The sequence below is a fragment of the Pundamilia nyererei genome, unplaced genomic scaffold (assembly GCF_000239375.1).
Source record: "Pundamilia nyererei isolate P.nyererei 1_Seehausen unplaced genomic scaffold, PunNye1.0 scaffold00252, whole genome shotgun sequence".
Lineage (NCBI taxonomy): Eukaryota > Metazoa > Chordata > Actinopteri > Cichliformes > Cichlidae > Pundamilia > Pundamilia nyererei.
Genome location: NW_005187653.1, coordinates 183,313 through 203,737, shown reverse-complemented (window position 1 = coordinate 203,737; position 20,425 = coordinate 183,313). Strand labels below are relative to the sequence as shown.

At 46.0% G+C, this 20,425-nt stretch overlaps 2 protein-coding genes across 4 annotated transcripts in view; both read right to left on the bottom strand.

Annotated features, from left to right (window-relative positions):
* Positions 1 to 797: 797 nt before the first annotated feature.
* On the bottom strand, positions 798 to 10,066 carry cog1 (component of oligomeric golgi complex 1). The gene is made up of 12 exons (XM_013915054.1): positions 9,490 to 10,066; positions 8,115 to 8,362; positions 7,828 to 8,009; positions 7,544 to 7,720; positions 7,058 to 7,214; positions 4,752 to 4,962; positions 4,265 to 4,622; positions 3,383 to 3,831; positions 2,880 to 3,026; positions 2,639 to 2,791; positions 955 to 1,079; positions 798 to 810 (listed from the first exon to the last, which is right to left on the bottom strand). The coding sequence occupies exons 1-12, from the start codon at positions 9,790 to 9,792 to the stop codon at positions 798 to 800; spliced, it is 2,523 nt and encodes an 840-aa protein (XP_013770508.1). The 5' UTR covers positions 9,793 to 10,066.
* Positions 10,067 to 15,213: 5,147 nt separating this feature from the next.
* The window catches only part of rogdi (rogdi atypical leucine zipper), a 10,018-nt gene continuing 4,806 nt past the window's right edge, over positions 15,214 to 20,425 (bottom strand). For all 3 annotated transcript variants that reach the window (XM_005749632.2, XM_005749633.2, XM_005749634.2), the window contains exons 6-11: positions 20,111 to 20,206; positions 19,935 to 20,033; positions 19,011 to 19,124; positions 18,876 to 18,925; positions 18,388 to 18,514; positions 15,214 to 16,891 (exon numbers count right to left, since the gene is read on the bottom strand). In XM_005749632.2, the coding sequence (XP_005749689.1) occupies positions 16,850 to 16,891; positions 18,388 to 18,514; positions 18,876 to 18,925; positions 19,011 to 19,124; positions 19,935 to 20,033; positions 20,111 to 20,206 (528 nt within the window). In that variant the 3' untranslated portion in view covers positions 15,214 to 16,849. The remainder of the gene's footprint in view (positions 16,892 to 18,387; positions 18,515 to 18,875; positions 18,926 to 19,010; positions 19,125 to 19,934; positions 20,034 to 20,110; positions 20,207 to 20,425) is intronic.

The window sequence follows — 20,425 nt, the reverse complement described above, 5'->3', positions numbered from 1 at the left end:
CATCACTGCATCACACACCAGGAAAGGCTGTGTGGTAAAGTCCTAAAAATGGAGCATGTAATGATCCCCGTGACGCAGACCGTACATTTGATCTGAGCTAAAAGTTTAAATCACCGTCAGTTTCAGTCTTTTATGTGGGAAATAGATTCAGAGTTTGCCCACATTCCTTCATGCAGAGCTCCGCTGGCTGAGTTGGGGAAAAGTTCAACAGAGTTTTTGAGCTCAGCAAGGAAACCTGTCAGTTCATGGACATGTGTGATGCAGTGAAGGCGTTTCAAGTGAAGCTGTCACTAATGCACCAGTGCAGCCTGCCTCACTTTCTCTGTTGCAGTAATGTTGAACCAAGTCAGCGCACTTTGCTGAGCTGCACCTGTGCAGATTCAGATGCAGCTGCAGTGTAACGATGCACTCAGGGAAAGACACTGAATGGCCGCACAGTTTATTAGCTCCCCTCCTGCAGCAGCGCCCAGCTTGTCTACATGCAGCTCCAACCTTGTGTTTGCTTTCATTTACTTTTCCTGGGGGTTTGGCAGCATGTTCATATTTCTAACTTGCATCATTTTGACAGGATATTTAAAGTTAAAGTTTCTTTTTTTAAGTTTATTTAAACTGGAATAATATTCCTGTCTGTTTTTATTCATATTTATGTTTAAAAAACATTGTTTGAGTGTTCAATAAATCTTTATCTTGTTTGGCCTGCGACCTAAAGTGTGCCTTCAGTTTTGGCCCCCTGTGCGATTGAGTTTGACACCCCTGGGTGAGACCTACCAATTGAACAGCCACTCACGTCGCAGGATTCAGTCCCTGATTCTGGACACAACCATATGAACCTGTGAACACCTCTGGCTCGTGCTGCACTACAGTATTACAGGATTACAGTTTCCAAGCTTCCTCGGGTGTTTGCAGACTGTGCACAAACAGCCCATGACACATATTTTGGATGTGAATTGATACCTTGGGTCTTGCTGTGGTCGAGAGTTCTTCAGTTCTTCCAGTCTGCTCCCCAGAGTAGCGCTCAGGTAACGGAGGTCAAACAGGAACTGCAGGGCTCTGTTCTGCGTCATGGGGAATACAGCATCCTGAAGGAGAAGGGAGGCACAACCATAGAAAATACATTTAAAGTGCTAACCACGCCCTTATGTTTCTGTGCTCCTTTGCCATCAGATCAGTTTCTCACTGCCATTGTTTTGACAGTTGCATTGACAAAATACACTAATCAGTCATAACCTTATGACCACCTGCCTAATATTGTGTAGTTCCCTTTTGTTGCTGCATTGTGCTCCAGTAGAGCCCTGAAGGTGTGCTTTGGGACCAAGAGATTCTCTCTCACATAGACTGGACTGAGATCTAAGGAATATGGAGGTCCAGTCAACACCTCAAAGCTATATTGTTTTCCTCAAACCATTCCTGAACCATTCCTGCTCTGTCTGATGTTGCATGTTCCTGCTGAAAGAGGCCACAGCAATCATGGCATACACCATGAAACATGGTCTGTAACAACTGGTAGGTGGCACGCATCCACATGCAGGACCCAGCAGGACATTACCGAAAGCAGACCTTCCCAAAGTGTGGGGCCCGCCCCCTAGGGGGGCGCAGAGCCATGAGGGGGGGGGGGGTGTGCGCGGTATGAAACGGAAAAAAAACAAAAACAACAACAACGCTTGGACACTGTTTCCAAACCAACTTCATTCTAAGCCAAAGACTAGATTTTTGCTGTAAAAACAAAAGAAGCAAAAGAAGTTTGGGAACCACTGACCTAAAGGATTATACTGCATCTGCAAGCTTGCCACGCAAACACCCGAGCAGCCACGTCATGTAAGAGAGAACACGACTGATCAGACCAGTTAAGCTCATGATGCTGAGATCCACTCACTGGATTCACTCCAACTTGACACCAGCCAGTATAAAGGCAGCATGAGCAGCACACGTCCGTACAGCTGATGAAACAGCTGCTTCTGTAAGTCTACAAAGAGCCGTAAACTTCAGATCAGCTGATCACAGCCTGACCACTAAGAAAATAGAGCCCACAGCAGAGACCTGTGTGAGCTCTCCCCACGCTGAGTCCTTACAGCGAATCTCAGGGTTCATGTGCTGATCCCACCGATGTGGGGGAAAGTCACCCTCTCAGCGTTTGTCCTTCCCCACTCAGACTCTACCTAACCAAGCTGAGTACATTTATTACAATTGAACTGTTGACTAAAAGCTTGTTTCCAATCTACTTTCTTACACTGTTACTGAACTGATGCAGCACAGCTCAGTCAGCTTTGTACAACAATACAAACCTTTTACTTTCTTACTGTGAGCACATTTCACAACCTGTACTTTTCACCTTTAATCGAGTAAAGAAGTAGAATCAGTGCTTCAGTTTTTACTGGAGTATTTCTGAACACTAGTATCTGTACTTCTACTTAAGTATGTGTGTACTTAGCTCTTCATTAGTCTCTCATTGAATATTTCTGGCTGTCTGTAGCCATACACCAGGTCCTGCTAGCATGATTCCCTTCTTTTCCTCCAACAGAGCCGTGACGCTCTGCTCGTCTGTGATCATCATGAAGATTATTCTCAGACTTTTCTCAGAACACAGGAAATCATCAGGTCGAGGAATAATCCAACTATCTACCAGACAGGTCCCAGTTACCGTGCTGCTGGTCAGGCTGTGGTAATGGTGCAGGACTTCAGTCAAACAGGTCTGCAGAAACTCCTGGAGGGTGGAGCGAGGAAGGGCGTGGCCTCCCACCCTGTTTATTTCCACACACAGCTGGAACAGCAGGGACTGCACAAACCATGTTGGCTACAGAAGACACCAGAAACAAAAGGTTGCCATCAGACCTCAGGATGGATTCTGGGTCCTTCCAGTTTGTATCAGATGTCCTCCTGACCTGTACTGGAAGACGGATGTTGGATGTAACGCTGCTTCCAGACTCAGCCTCCTCCTGGATTTCCAGATCCTCCCAGTTAGTTGCTGTAGCTAAGATGGTGCCTGCAGACTCAGCATGAAGCACCATGCCAAACTTCTCCAACAGCCCCTGCAACACAGAGCCGAGCAGGTCTTCAGACAACACCAGAGGAATCCAAACACAAGTCATAGCTGTAGACCTTTGACCCTCACACATACGTCTGTTGAAACTAAAACATTAGCAAACAGACAGGTTTCCACAGCAGCAGCATGATCACTGGTTTAGTCAGAGTCCCTCCACCCGTCTGCTCAACAGTTCAGTCAGATAATACACTTTCACTCAACCTTTATAAACCAGTTTACCCACAGCTGGACGCCATGTGACGTGATGTGATTCTACTGCTCTATCAGATTTCTACAAACCTCCCCATAAACCGACACTAACCACATGTCAAGTTTACATGTACACTTGTGACTGTGTCTGACTTTAGAAAGAGCGGCGCTCCAGATGCGGTAGGCCTCCATACTGCAGCCAAGAAGCTCCTCCTTCAGCTCCTCCCACTTGTCCTGGGAAGGCCTGACCTCTGCAGCGCCTGTGGCTTTGCCCAGCTTCTTGCCTTGCCTGGGGGTCCCTTTGGCTGTGCTGTCAAAACCACACTGCTTTCCCAGGATGCAATGCTTCAGGTTGGGGCACAGTTTGCCCATAGACTGGCTCAGCCTGGCCATGAATAGAACTGAACTGAGGCAGGTGGGCCTGGAGTCTGGCGAGGCCGCAGCCAGCTGTGATCGGATGAAGGACAGAATGTGGTGAACACAGGCCAAACAGCCGTCACGCAGCGCCGCCTCCACTGCTGCGGAGTCGATGAAGCGGTTAAATGAGGATGACGATGGCTGATCAGCAGAGGAAGGGACAGTGGCCAAAGTGGAGTCAGAGCCTGCAAAGCACGACACATTAACAACTGTCAGTACTTTCAATATTTCAGTGGTCCAATAGTGGCCATTCGTATGTTTATACAATCCAAAGAGTATGAAACCCTCAGATTTAGCTCCAAACGCTTCTGTGGTTTTCAGCACTGCATCAGATCAAAGATGTGACTGAAGTGCAGACAGATGTGCTCCATCAGTCCTGCCAAGTACAGTTTCAGACATTCAAAAGGGATCGGATAGCTGACATCACCCAGTTTCATGGTCAGGTGATGTCACTTCCTGTTATTCCAGAATCTAGAGTTGGTTCCAAAACTTCAACAAAGATAAAAGCCTGAGCTTTTCACTGGTCTTTCTCAATATCACATTAAATCAGGATAAATACACCATCAATCTGTCAGCTGAAACACAAGGAAACCCCCACAACACTCCCAGTGGACCTACCCACGTCCTGGGAGGGGAGGTAGTGCTGGAGATCATCCAGTCTGGCTTTCAGCTTTGCATCAATGGAAGAGCAGAAGTTCTGAACACAAGGTGTGAGCGCCTGCGTCTTCATGGCCAGGCCACTCCTGTGCTGCTGCTGGCCCCGCTGGCTCACACTGAACCAGCCTGCGTCATTCAGCAGGTCCCCTGGAGACTCCAACCACAAGAAGGAGGAGACATCTACCTCATACTGGGCCCCATGGCTGCTGTGGGCACCTGAAGACGAATGGACGCTCTGGGTCTGCAGATCCCTGACGGCGGATGTAAGGAGCTGGATAGACAGCACTGAGATGGCTTCAGTTTCCTCTTTAGTGATGACCTTGAAGAGTTGAAAGAAACAATAAAAGTGTTACAATAACTGCATGTTTATCCCCCGTCATTAGCAAGTATACAGACTAAGTGGGCCCTGAAAATGAACCTATAAAGCTAAAGATAGAAGAACAGCAACCTGCAGCCGCTGGAGGAAAAGCTGCTGCAAGATGTCCTCCCAGACGGTGAGGGGGTGCTCCAGCAGACGCTGACAGACGGTGCTCCAGTGCTGACTGATGGAGTCTGCTGACAGAAGGTCCCAAACAGCGTCTCTGATGGCTGCCAGCCCCTTCAGGCTCTTGACGTAGACCAAAAGGCTTCCAACACCATGGCAGATGTCCTCCTTACAGCTGGAAACAACACATTTGGAGAGACTGGAAATGATCACGTAGCCTTCATGAAACACACGCCCTGCACTCGATAACATCAAGGTGAGCGTTGCAAACAGGCCAGAAATAACCAGTGTGGGTAAGTTACTTTAAGTAATTAATTACTAATTACTTAATCAACAGTGTATTTAAAATACTTATCTAATTACTGTGTCTGAAAAGTAACTTAATTACTCAATAAGTAATTTAACTAAATACTTCTTAAAATCCCAATAAAACCTTGAGTGGCAAACAATGGTAAATGGCCTGTATTTATATAGCGCTTTACTAGTCCCTAAGGACCCCAAAGCGCTTTACACAACCTGTCATCCACCCACTCACACACACATCCACACACACTGGTGATGGCAAGCTACATTGTAGCCACAGCCACCCTGGGGCGCACTGACAGAGGCGAGGCTGCCGGACACTGGCGCCACCGGGCCCTCTGACCACCACCAGTAGGCAACGGGTGAAGTGTTTCGCCCAAGGACACAACGACCGAGACTGTCGGAGCCGGGGCTCGAACCGGCAACCTTCCGATTACAAGGCGAACTCCCAACTCTTGAGCCACGATCGCCCCATCAATAGAAATTAAACTCTTTAAATAATAAATCATTTTAGAGACGGAGACTCTGCAGCAGGAGCATCTCTTCCAGTGTCGCCTGCAGGCATATTTAAGCACCGTCTGTGCTGCTGAAGTAAAACCAGGTCCTGCTCAGCAGTGTTATCCATGGATGATGAAGGATCGCTCAGAAGTCTTCGTCTATGCTCTGTGTCAGGCGCTTCAGTAGGTTACTGCTGCTGTTAACAGCAGCTGATAGTTTTTACATATCACTGTAATGTTCTTGTCTGCTTGTTTCAGAAAAGTGAAGAGACGGGAACATGTCCACGTCATGAAACAACCACTGCTTCAGTCCGACAGCTGTAGAAAACGACCGTGCAGCAAACTGGTGTGGAATGACGCGCAGCTGCACCTCAGCCATGTTACAGAGCAGAGTTTACTTCTACGTTTAGAAGATAAATGATTGAAATGAAATAACGATGTTCAGCCAGTTTAATTATTTTACAATGTAACACAAGCACATTGTAAGTAACTGTAATTAAAATACCTAAAAATGAACAGTAATCAGTTACTCTACTTTTTCAGTGGAAAAGTAATTTAATTACACTGGACCATGACATGAGAATAATAACGATAACAATAAGGAGTAGTGAATAAATAGATGTGCGAGTGGTGAGCACATGTGACAGGTGGTGGGATGAGACGCTCCCTCATCTTTGTGTTGTTTGTTCCGTCTCTGGTCGGAGCTTCATGCACTTCCAGCTTCATGTTTGTTGTCCTGCAGTGTAAGACATGATTGGACCACAGACACTGGTCTTCATTGTGTCCCACAGCAGTCGAGGCGCACACATCTGCAGTGGATCGAATGTAAGTCAGCAGTTCTCTCCTACATGGCTGCTGAGCACCACCTGCCTGGACGCCAGTCATCACACCGTCACAGATAGATCCAGTTTTCACGTCGACGACTCCAAACCAGTAAACTTCATCTGGTCTTCCACTCGTCGTCTCACAAACTGAAACTAAAATGAAGATCAGCAGATAATGATCCTGTAATGAACCACGTTAAACACTGAGCCTCCTGCTCCTCGTGTCTAAACCTAAACCTTTGTCCTTGAGCCAACGATCATGACGGTGTTCATGGCTCCACCCTCACTGGTCCCCAGGTGGAGGACCCACAGTCATCTCCGGACATGTTTAAGGCCACTGCAGCGGTGTGTAAGTGGCCGAGAATAAAATGCAGCGCGTCGGCTCCCTCTGCTGCTCGGGGAGGCAGCTTTAAGGAAGGCTGCAAGGCTGTGCTGGATCACGTATGCTACCCCGAGAACTCCCGCCGCCACTTCTGGGAGCTGGACTCCGCCTCGGGGTGATCGCTCCCTTCTATCAGCTCAAAGTGATCACAAGTCACTCCTGACAGCACAGAGGCAGAGCTGGAATGCTACTATTAGCACATTTTTCTATGCAAACAACACTGAAACTGAAAGAAAGGAAACAGTAGACATTCAGTGGCCTTACGTATCGATCCACTGTTGAAGAGTGTCTTGCAGGTGCTCCCTCTGGATTGGCTGAGCCAGGGTGCGAAGGACAGGTTGAAACTCTGAGATGGACGCAGGCAGATACTTTAACCAGCTGCCTGTACTCACATCTTCCTGCAACACCCTTCTGTCCTTAGCTGAGGACACAGATGGGGAACATTGGAAAAGGGGGGCTGTTAGTTTCTCAGACTGAGTGTTTCAGAGCGGACAGGCGCGGTGCTCTTGCTGCACACTTACAGCAGCTCAGACTACACGCACAATACAGTCATACAGTGTTGTATTCAGCATCTGCGTCACATCCACAGACAGTTTAGAGTCAGCTGTTCCTGTGAGGCACGGGGAGACGTCCACACAATGGCCACGCTCACCCAGGAGATGAAAGCCAGCAAATTCTTGCTCTGAAGCAAAGCTTATTCTTATTAACCTAAACACAAAGACCCCGACGTGTCCTGTCTCAGCTGTTTACCTGCAGGACTCGTAGATGTGACGTTGTCCAGGACAGAGAAGAGCATGCCACAGCTCAAAGCTTCATCCCCTGGCCTGGGGCTGCCCTCTGGGGGGAGGTAGAAGATGGCATAGGCCTGAAACAGAGTGGTGACCAGCAGCTCCACGAGGCTGCACACCTGGGACTTGATCCCTGCACCTGCAGAAAAGCACAGGTTCATGGACTAACAGAAGCCTCAAAGGCTTTTTCTTTATCAAATCAAACATTTGTCACGCTTTACCACAGAAGGAAACTATAGAGCATACCATGCTGCGGTTGGTTCAGCAGCTGATGTATGGATGATTTCCGGGCCAACAAGAAGTCAGCCAGAGCCTGCCGAGGAGAGCTGTCTTCAAGCAGCATGATGGACACCAAGGCTTCAGCGATGGCCTGGTCCGACACTGCACGGCCCCTCAGCAGAGCCCTGCTGTCCAGCAGAATGGCTGCCCTGCAAGAAGACGCTTACTCTCAGCTACTACAAGTGCACTATTTTAGTTTCCAGCCACGGAGTTTCGATTTCAAGTTTCCGTTAAGCAGGAATTGTGACACAAACCTGAAGTGTTCGGTGGTGGCAACCTGTCGGATTAGGATGGGAAATCGGACAAGGACGGAGCTGTAGAGGCCTGCTGCAGTGGCCTCCAGCTGCAGCAGATGGTGCAGGTGGCAGCACATCAGGTAGAGCTGCGTGGCTCGGAGGTAGTGAGATGCCTCCATGGCACTCCAAATCCGCTCCGGGATCTCCAAAAGCAGCTTGATCTGGGAGGCCATGGTGTAGAACTTTAGCTGCCACGGTGTCTGGCTCTGCAACAGGACACACAGTGCGTCTCCGTCACAACGTCATCAGCTTCAAACAGTTGCTGCAAAAGCAGTTTGTGCACATGTGAAAGTGTTCGTTCTCTTAACTCAGGAGAAGCTTTAGAAGGAAACATGCAGTTTAGACGTCATTTCAACCAAGTGTTGAACTTTGACTGATGAAGTCCAGAGTTAAATATTTAAAATCTGTTGTAGTAAAGACAGACTACAGAACAGCTTCTTCCCGGGCTGTCAGAACTCTGAATGCAAACTAAGAGTGTGTAAGGACTTCCCCAACACATCCACCCCGACACTGCTGCTGATCATCTATGTGCAGTATCTCAGTCTCTCCATGTTCTGTGCACTTATTCTGGTCCCAGTCTGTTTCAGTGTTTCCTACACATACACCATGTATATAGTTCCACTCACATATCTATACATACACACTGCTTTTATTTTATTCTATTTACTTATTTATTTCCCACCTTCGTTGTATATTGGTTTCTCTTCTTCTTACGTCAGCACCTTTGTGGTCCAGAAACTGCACAATGACAATAAACAGCTGGAAGTCTCTGAAGCCTTTTCTCCTGAGCAGCTGCCTCACTGTCTGTATGGTAACTGCACCGCAGTACAGTGGATAGTGAGAACAGCTGGGAAGATCACTGGAGCCGCTCTTCCCTCCATCACAGACACTTATCACACTGCAAAGCCACCAGCATCGTGCAGGACCACACACCCCACAGACACACACTCTTCACCCTGCTGCCCTCCCTGCCAGACTACAGAATAGTTTCTTCCCCCAGGCATCACACTCCTGAACACTCAGTGACTGGAGACACACACACACACACACACACACACACACACACACACCAGGTCACTTCTGCACTGTTGTGTGTCTGCATCCTTCTGTTCTGCCTGATGGTGCTTGTGTGCTGCATGTAGCAGCGGTGTTGAACAGGCTGGAATGAACCGCAAACTGCTCTGTGACGAAGCTGTGTTCAGGTGGTTCGGCAGCCTCACCTTTCCTGAGCAGCTGCGAGTCTGCCGCGTTTGTAGGTGAGGTTACGGTAGATCTTCATGACGTTGTAACGTACTACTAAGGCGCATACGTCGACACACGGCGTTTGGCTCACCTCCACTCTGCAGCTGGCCACGCTGGCTCTGCCCTGCTTCAGCCTGTGGCAGTACTGCTGCATGTCCTGGATGGACTGCACGACGCTCTCCGAGCACTGCTTCATCTCCCCGATCGTGTCGGCGGCGTCGATCAGGTCCCGGTACCGCTCGCCCACCATCTGCCTCAGCTCCTCCCTCTTCTGCTCGATCTCCCCGCGGACTTTGCGCTCGATTCCGCGGATGTCCTCAGTGTTATAGCACTCAAAGAGAAGCGCCGGGTCGCTGATCTCCGACACCCGGAGAGAAAGCGCGTCCTGGGCCATCGTAGACACACAACAACATCAACCGAGACTCCGATCCGGAAACCAACGGAAGACACTTCCTGTCTCCACGTAAGCGACAACAGCGGAACTGGTCACGCTGCTGTCATTTCCGTGGGCGTCGCTGTCCCGTGAACCAAGCGAAACATCCCCGAGTTCGCTCATGTTACGTGTGTGTGCGCATTTTGAGTTTAACACACACTAACCAGCCGTTTACACATGATCAGATATCACTGTGTGACGTTTAAAACACACTCATGACAGGCCGAGTGCAGCAGTGTGCGCACGCCGTCGTAGAAACAGCAAACAAATAAACAACAATGGCGACTCTATGTACAGGCAACACGTGACCTCCGCCTGTGAAATGAACACAGCGGCCTGTTTCCTACAAACTGCATGAATGACTTCAGTATGATGTGTGGTGATGTTTGAAGATGCTGCTGTCAGCAATCTATCTATCTATCTATCTATCCATCCATCCATCTATATTGACAGACGTTACGTCCAAAGTTTCAAAGAACAACAACACAACATACAAATCTTAATATAAAATATTTGTAAAGATATAAAACCATAGTGTACGCTGCTTGTAAGATGACCATGAGGGGGCAGTATATAGCGCTGTCATCGTCATCAGTGAAGGGTCTCTCTTTAGTTGGACACAGAAATCTATTATTTATCATAAGAAAGCGTCCAGTGTATCATAAACACAGAGACACATTTAGTCTGATAGAAAACAAACAGGTTCCTCTACATGCTGACTAGATTTCCAGCGACGGTGGAATAAATGTATGCAGGGTTTTGGTACTTCTTCAGTAAAAAATAGTTCTGTGAAGATATAACGACTTAAACACTATTTGTGGGTTGTTATATTCACTTTCTTTGGCTTCGTCTCACTCTTACTCTCTTTTTAAACGTACCTGGACACTGTCCAAGGGCTGCATATGTGAAATAGGTCCACAGTCAGATCTCCACAGTACCAGCATGAAACGTAACCCAGAAAGTAAGGTTTCCTCGAGCAGGCCAACTATCTGTTGGCTTTTGATTGACTTCAGTGATAAACTACTGTCCTACTGCATTTATTTGGATGTACTGAAAATAAAGATGTGGAGGTCTGAAAGGACGAGACCTTCCCTAAACATGGCTGACTTCTGCTGTGAAACAACCTGGTACTGTCACTAAAATGACACTGACTTGTCTATAAACTGTGATTAGGTTTCCTAATGCAGAAAGATGTCAGGAGCCTGAGTGTATGATGCAGAGCTGTTTTTGCTCCATATGGACAGGCAAGCCCGATACAGACCATAAATACTTTCCCAGTGTCAAAGCCATCCTTCCACTGGAAGCATTTTGTTTTGTTCTTCCATTCATTTCAAATAAAGCAGAGTACAGAGCAAAAGTCTTCTTTTCTTTATGTTTTGACAGGAAACATGGAAATAGGTGCAGTGATTTATTGACATCTCTGACACAGACATACAGTATGAAAGCTGAGTTTCTACAGTTCTAACAAGCTTGAAAGTCAGTAGCTGATATCACCAGAGTTCAGGCTGCACTGAACTCTCCTAATCAAGCTTTCTTGTAATTTCTTCCATAGTTCCCACTGCATGCTTTTAGATGGCATCTTTTTCCCTTCACAAGATTCCCACCAGCACTGCCTGACGCAGCCCAAACCATCCCTCTACCATTTTTAAAGATGGTTGAAGATATGTATTGATATGGCTATGTCTTAAGGTGATGACCTTTGAACCGGATGTTGTTGTCCGAAGGAAGCCCCGTTAAGTGGCTAGTTGTAAGATGAAGAGTGTTCAATAAAGCAACATAAAGACCGTGCTTTATGTCCTGATTCAATTCAGAGTGCTCTGCCTAATTTAGTAATAAGGTGGGCACACAACAGATACTCACTGTCATAATCACCTCCATACTTGATGATGATCATTTGGAGTTATCAAGCAGCGCATCAGTGTTTTAGACTCGTCCGTTCAATCGAGTCTCAGAAATTTGGGCGTCATAGCGACAGTTCAATGTCTCCAAACTGGTTCAGAAGTGTTTTAATCACATGAGAAACATTTCTAAGGTCAGGCTGCTGGTGTCAAAGGCTGAGCCGGGGATGATTCTTCATGCTCTTATTTCTTCTCGTTTGGATTACTCCAGTGGTCTTTTTACTGGTTTCTACAAATCAGCGTTGGAGCCTTCAGACAGAACACTGCAGCACCAATAGGAGGCCACATATTACTCCAGTTTTGGCTTCTCTTCATTGGTTGCCAGTAAATTTTAGGTTTCATTTTAAAATTTCAGTTTGAACTTGTTGAGCTCTACATGGTGAAGCTCTGGTCAGTTTATCCCTGAAACCTCGTGCTTCATCCCGAGCACTCAGGTCTTCGTGTCCGAGGCTACTGTTGGTCCCCGTGGGGATCGGTCTCTCAGACACCATTTCTATACAAACAAGCTTTAATTAATGTTTTCATTGTTTCATGTCAATATTGTATTAATATTTTTGGTTTTATTGTGCAACACTTTGTGATTTTAATCTATGAACAGTGCTCAATAAATACATTTCTAGTCTACGTCTTGTGCATAGCTCTGTATTGTGTCCCGGTTTTCCTTGCGTTCGAACGGCTTCCTGACAGCCAGTCTGTGAGCAGTTATAGACTCTGATTCTTATTTAGCGCTTTTCTACTCTCCATACAACATTCACCCATTCTCACAAGCACTTTCTCCATACATAGTGCTTTCTAACTACATTCACACTCCAATGGATGCATCGAAGAACAACTTAGGGTTAGTATCTTGCCCAAGGATACTACTACTCTGAGCCCCTCCCGAATGGCCGAACTTCTCACCCTATCTCCAAGGGAGAGGCCAGCCACCCACGTGGACCGAACCCCGGCTACCAAGACTGGCAATTGGGACATGGGATGCTTTAGTGTTATGTTGCAGTTAAATAAAAAACAGCAGATTAAAGCAGTACAGTCATATCTTGTTTTATTATGTTTCAGGTTTAAATGTTTGCTTCTTGTTTAAGGGTTAAGCTTACTATTATTACTTTGCTCTGAGCTCGTCCTTCATCTACTAAACGGAGGTCAGGTGTAGGAGACATCCAGCATTTCCTGACTTTTAAAGTGCTGATGATGTCATGTCTGACATCACCGAGCCTTTTGTTTTCTGGATTTGTCAAGAATATTTCTTATACAGAACCATTTAACTGTGTAAATTAGGCAATGACATAAGCACAAAATGAAGCCATAATAAGTACGAGTAGAAGCTAAAAACTACGAGCAACCTATGAACTGTGACTAGAAGTTGGAAGCTCTTAATTGTAAATAAATAAATGATAATGAGATCAATTAGATCAATTGTTTGTTAGACCCTCATTACAGTAATAACAGTTAGAGAAAACAGAAATAGAAACAATAGAACGCTACAGCCAAGACGAAGACGTACCAACCACAGTATACATGAACCTTTCACAGTAACTTTAAGCTAGCATCACAAAGACAGTGGAAAACATAACGTCTACATGTCAAAGCTGGTATATCAACACCACATTAACTCACTCATTAAAATCACTGCTGTCCATTTCAATCCTTTTACCTGGTAGCACTGCCTTATTTGCATGAAGTCAGGAAAATGGATTCTGGGCTGTTCCCGTCCTTTTCTTTGTGGCCCTCTGTGTGAATGGATAAGAAACCTGAGCGATTAGCAGGGGTAGAGGGCCTCTCCTGGCTCCTATCTGTGGGGCTGATTACAACCAATAATGTCCAATGAATGGACTGATAACATCTGAAGCAAGTGTGAGGACTGCAGACAGTCCATTCCCATATTTTGGAGGTAAGCTCTGATAAACCCTGCTCTATGGGAACGAGCAATATAGGGTTCGGTCTCAGAATATGAAAATATGGGAGTGCCAGTGGTTGCAGTATCTCATCTCAATATCTCTCAGTATTGAGACTGCAGTGATGACAAGTCTTGTTTCTTCTAGTGAGAAAGATGGTGCCCCAAACTATATCAAGGTCTTCCTCATGGTCGTGTTCCAGTGCTGACACCGACAGTCCTGATGGTCAAGGGCAGTCCTGGCAGCACTATGACCTCAGAGACTCTGAACCGTCTGAGCCATTGGTCAGATCATTCTGCAGACCTCGATGGTTCGTCAGTGTTGACGAGGAGTGGGAACAGTTTTTTTTACCTTGATTTACACAAGTTGCTCGCTTTGTTTTTTCCTGGTCAGTGTGACAAAGTGGAGGAGCAGTTGCAATGCTCTCCATTTGTCCCACATGTGTTTACCTTTTTTTTTTGCACATTATTCTGTTTCTATGTATTTGCTATGATTTGCTGTTTGTCATGTAACTTTGCTTCACTCACCATCCCGGGTTTGTTTGTGGAAGCGTTTTGTTGCCGGCAAATCAAACATTCTGCAAATTAAGACGAATACTAAGTTACATGTTTCTTTATATTTTATTATGTTACAGATTAAGTCATTCGTTCATACTTACTTTGTTTGTCTTTTCAGTCTCCATGAGGGTCAGGTGTGGGGAAACGCCCACCTGGCATTTCCTCATTTTAAAGTCCTGCTGATGTCACACATGACATCAGCAGGTCAAACCAAGTGGAGGGGTTTCTTTGTCCATAGAGATGCTTCCTTTTGTTTGTGTTAAGGTTTAAAGGAATTTGTTGAATGCGTTTCCTTTCGTTAAGACTGCCATTTAGTTGTGTAAATGTGCATGTTAGAAGTGTGTAGAGGTTTTGTGTTTTTAGATCATCTGTGTAGAGCTTTAGATCCCTCAGTGTGAGTGATACTGGCTGGGCAATTGGAGGGAAATTGATGGCCCTATTTAAAGCCAGTCTCTACCAGATGCAGCAGAGAGCAGAGGTGAGCTGTGTCACCAGAGCCATGTTACACATTAAATTAAGCTCACTGTAAATAAATTGCTCACCTCTGGAAACCTGACATGTCTGTGTAATCTGCTTTCCTTCCACCTTCCTTGACGTTCGAGTGCGACTACTTCAGTCAGCAACCATTGTTGCTTCCCTCAGCATTTATTCTTGGCAATGACAAGGCATCACAACTGGACTTTGACTGCACAACTCCAATATCATTTTGTCTGTTTTGAGCCTTTCAGAAGTAAAGGTCCTGGTGTTTCATCTCACTGTGCTGCTGTATAACCAAGTACATGAACTTGAGCTTCATGGAACAAACTGATGGATGTTTCAGAATTCTGATTGCAAATCAGGTGCAGCTGGTGTTACCACAAACAAACAAACAAACAAACAAACAAAGAGCGGGTCAGGTAGGTTTGGATCTCTTTCCCCCCCTAATGTATGACATCATTACAAAAATGAATTTTGCATGAATCTTTGTCTAATATTAAATCTGACAACCTGAAGTGTGACAAATACAATGTGGCACTGCATTTCCAATAATACAAATGAAGTTCAGTGATGACTTTTTTATTACATGCATCTTCAGATCACCAAAGAGAGTTCATCAGGACGAAAGTTTAATTGCACACATTCCACATTTTACATGACAGGCATCTTTAAATACATTAATACTTAGTGGAAAGAAGTCATTTGTTCATGTCTACAATAGTATTTGGTTCAAAGAAAATCAACACGAGACGAATACAAACAGCAACAGATGATGTCACAGGTAGCTTATTTAAATAAACCCATGTAGTAACAAACAGGGAATGTGAGGTCGAGGGATGAAGGGCCCTGCTCCAGCCACGTTTGTGTTCATCAGTTTGCACAAATGTGTTTCTGCTCATCCTGCTCGTTGGGTTTTCTTACAGCTTCTGCTGTTCTGAAACAAACGTGCTGCCATCTGTACTGAGCTCAGGCCGGTGTGCAGAAGCAGACAAACACAGCACATCAGGACTGGAACCAAAGCAGACTGGAGGAGCCATGACACGTGTAAATATAGGCCGTGCGTGGTTCTCTGTAAAGCAGACCACAGGGGGAGACTGTGGCATGTTCGTGATATCACTCCTAACAGATGTTTTACCCATTACAACAACGTTTGATTCTTACTGTGTCCCACACACCCACATACTGAATGAGGGAATAATTCGGAGGAAGAGGCTGAGCTAGAGCAACACTTCCTCTGTTGATTGTGCACCTTATAAAACTGGAAACAGGATCAATTAGAGCTCAGATCTGTGAAGAAGCATCTCAGTATCTACATACACAGGTCAGCCAATCAGCTAGTGACAGGTAAAATGAGCTGAGCAGCTGACATCTATGTCCAAACTGCCACTCATTACACCCCAAACGACCTGGTACAGTGATGACAGCCTCCAGCAGAGCCCCGTCCTCGACGTACTGTGGAGCAGGTTTGTTTCCTGTGGGAAGATTAGAAAGGTGCTACGGCAGGAGAAACACAACAGGAGCTTCTTCAAAGACCTTCCTCCTTTGTTTATGTTCTTGGTCCCATCAAAAATACAGAAAACTGTTACCTTCATCACAGATTGCTCCTCATGTTCCCACTCCAACATGATGCGCTTGGCAGCCACTGAAACTGCCTTTTCCATGTGCATCATAACAGTAATGCACAGGCAATGTCACGCAGCACTGCTGCTGCATGTGAGGTTAATGCTATGCAGCAGAGTGAATAGATGATGCTGTTAGTGGCAGCAGACTGTTTGACTCTGAGCATTTTACACAGGCTTGTGGTGTCCACCTGTGTACCAGCACTACAGTAGTAGGGCAGGACTTTACTACGAGGAAGCTTTCAAAGCGATCACCATGCTGGGACAGAACAAGTACAAGAAACGTACTTTTAGTACAAAATTAGTGTTCTACAAAACAACTGAAACACAATCAGGAATGTGAGTGTGGGTAATAAATAATTCTATTAAAGTGAACCAAATGACATGAATCCACACGGCAGTACTGAGACGCACTGACGGGACTGTCTGCTATCTGGGCTAACATCACTGGGGGCGGAGCTTTAGCGCTCTGACATCACACTGCATTTCAAATAGCTAAAATAATGAACACTTCCTTTACAACACAGTGCTAAGTGTGAGTCCGAGCGGAGCCTGGAGGATGACGGGCTGCAGGATTAAAAAGGTCTGTAGTTCCAGAAACTGGAGAAAACCGAGATCTGCAGGGAAGGAAGCAGCTGGGATTCAGTCAAAGATGAAACAGTTTGCACTTCCTTTCACTTTGTGCTCACTGTAACAGATTTAATTGGTCTAGACCAAAAGGAAAGGTCACTTTATGAAACAAACTGCCAAACGGTCCAAATACTTCACGCCACTGTAGAAACACGTTTAGGCAAACTGTGCTGTGATCATTTAACCCAGAGCTCTTTGATCCCGATCTGTTCCCACAGTAAAGACTCAGGTGCTTCTCTAAAGTAAATGAAACAAACCCAAAGTCTTTGTTATCCAACGTTGCTCATACAGCTGTCACATGACCCTGGCTAACGTCTCGGTTCACCCCAGGTTAGTTACAGTGGTGTGGAGACGTGTTCGTGCCCTTCATCATAATTGACTTTTTGTATGTTTGATCCGAAACATTTAAGCGTGACAAAAAGACCCCCATGAAAGCTCCAGAACCATCAGCGTCAGGGGTTAGGCTAAGCCTCGTTACACTGAATGGTGGTGTTACTAAAAGTTCATATTTTCTAATTAGTTTCTGTTTTTATTTCACTTTTAGCTTTTAATTCAGTTTTCAGAGTAAATGTTCATATTTCTCTTCTCTCACCCCAGCCAATCACAGCAGATGGTCCCGCCCCTCCCTGAGCCTGGTTCTGCTGGAGGTTTCTTCCTGTTAAAAGGGAGTTTTTCCTTCCCACTGTCGCCAAAGTGCTGCTCATAGGGGGTCATATGATTGTTGGGTTTTTCTCTGTATCTATGAAGCGCCTTGAGGCGACTTATGTTGTGATTTGGCGCTGTATAAATAAAATTGAATTGAATTTCATTTACATGTTTGAACATTTTTAGTCACATTTGTGTCATGTTGGCACAGAAAAGTCAGTACAGGTGTTACAGTACGAGCTGTCTCCGAGCAGAAACGGGAGCTGGAAGCATGTAAATATAATAATAACCACTGCAGCCAAACAGAGAGCCTGACGAGCCCAGCTGTAAGTAAGCTGTTAAGACTCGACTGTACGCTGTGTTCCTGTTTCCTCTGAAACAATAAGTTCTGTTGCAGCAGCCTTTCAACGCCTCTCTCTGTCTCTCGCTGCAAACTTGACCCACACAACAAAGTAAAGCTATTTTTCAGCTACGAGCCGACACGAACCCGACGTATCAGCCAGAGGTCCCTTTACTACGGTTCGGAGCCGCGGACCTGTTTTATATACGCGCTGAATAGTTTCTATACGAGATCGCTGCAGAAAGTGCAGCCTTACCTAATGTCCACCTACTGTTACTCATTTATATGAAGATTTTAACATCTAGCTGGTGTTGGTGTGGAGAGTAACCTTCAGTAATAAATGACACAGCAATAGTTCATTCATGTAGTTATAAAAAGCATGATAATATATTAAGTAATCCTGCCGAACAGACAGCACGTGCTCCCAGAATGAATGCTCCATCTCCTCCACGTCTCTCACGTCATGATTAATAATGTGCGAGTGTTTGAGGGACTGACCTTGTCCTTCAGCTGCTGACAGAGCTGCAGGGATATGGTGAAGAACACCAGCGTGTCGCTCAGCCAAGGCACCACACACTCCACTTTGTGAACATGGCTCACCTCAAACCGGTTGTTGTTGAGCTCACTGTGTTAGCAAAATGTAAAGAGAGCTTAGATACTGTCCACCATGTACACTTTAGCACTACTGTGTGTTACCAGTAACTAGATAGTAAATCAGTTTCCATCCAAGCCAGCATCATGGGGCAGGAGCCCAGCTGTTGAGTAAGAGGCCATTTGGCCACAGTCATATTTAAATATTACTCATAGAGCCAGGTTTCAGTAATATTACACAACAGAATAAGGCTGCATCATCTGGTAATGGAAATATGTCGTTTTCTAATAATAAGCATGTATATGAATAGTTGCAATGACACTGATGGCTCTTTGTGTAAACGTTTCACCTCCTACAACATGTTCAAGCTTCATCAGAGGACTGAAGGACTTACAACATCGCTCCAGGGCTGTGCAGCACTGAGCTCCCAGCAGGCTTGAAATTCTGCAGATATGAGAAGGATCACAAACACTGGTCACATGACAGAGGGCGGCTCCACAGACGGGTGCACGGTGTCACAGAGTCTAACCTTGGTGGTGTTAGCAGGCAGCACGTGGAGCTGGTACACAGTCAGACACAGTTTGCTTAAGTTGATGTAAAAGTTGACCATGACATCCCCGGGTATGGGAGGAGAGAACATTTTCTGGTGATCAAACAAGAGAGGCTGGTGTGAGGCAGTCAGGCTGAAACATCACAGGAAGGTTTAACCTTCAGCAGTATTACTCTGCTGGGTTTCTCTGCAGTGACTTGACTGAGCCAGCACTCAGAGCTCATCAAGTCCTGCTTTAAAATTCATCATCAAGAGCCAGGAACAACCTGCAGATTGCTTTGGTGTATTTCTGCCCTGGTGGAGTTTATTTCCACCCACACCACCTGCATGAGTGCTTCTCCAACCTTTCTCCTCTAACATCAGAGCAGCATGGGCTCCGAGCAGGTTCATTGGGTAACGATCTAACGAGTAATATTTGATGTGGCTACTGCCACGTGGCTCTAATCACATATCCTGCATTACACAGGTCTAAAGTGTGGACAGCAAAGGTGTAAATAGCTCCTACAGGTTACCTGAAGTTAATCTCTGATCCTGTGAGTGTCGACCGAGGTTAGTCAACGCCAACCCAGACTGCGGGCGCTGGTTTCACAGAACAGTTGTGGATTCAGAGCCCAGCACTGAGACTGGGCTTTTTACAGGACCTAACTATGACTGACTGCGACTGTTCCACTTCAGCACTGCTTTTGATGCCATAGATCGCCCTCGTCTGTCAGCGGGAGCCTCCCCCCAGAGTCAGAGGGCTGGAACAGTTTACACTGCACTGACCTACAGCAGGACAGCTTCCTGAGAAACCCTGCTCTCACGAGGAACCTGATTTGACTAAACTTGCTGTCATGTTTTCTTTAAAACCTGCATCTTTACACAGTTATTCTTCAGTAAGATCACTGAGTGCAGCGTGTATACCATCAAACCGCTGGCAGCCAGCTCAGGCAGCGTCATGGAGGCCGGGGTAGTGAGGCGGTTTCGAGCTCGTGTAAGCTGCAGCATCACTCCATCCATGAGCTGCAGCATGAACACAAACGTGATGTTAGTATCAGCAGCACCAGCAGAGTGGCAGCTCTGTGCTAACAGGGACACACCTTGTTGACCTCAGCCCCAGACTTGAAGTGGTAGCTCTCGTCACGGCTGCTCAGCAGCTGCAGAGCCTGGTTCACGTGGTTCCTGGCATCTTGGATCTGATGGGCCACAGAAACGAGGACCAGTGAAGGGTGGGGGTCATATGTTAACACAAGTTCATGAAGAAAACTGCATTCACTTTTAAAAGCTAGACTAGTATGGCGTTATTTTTGTGCCAGTATTCTGAGCGCACGTAAAAAAGGTTTGCAGGTGCAAGTGTTGCATTTTGAGGAGAAATTTATTTGAGTGAACAAAATTCATTCCTGCGTGCAGAAAAT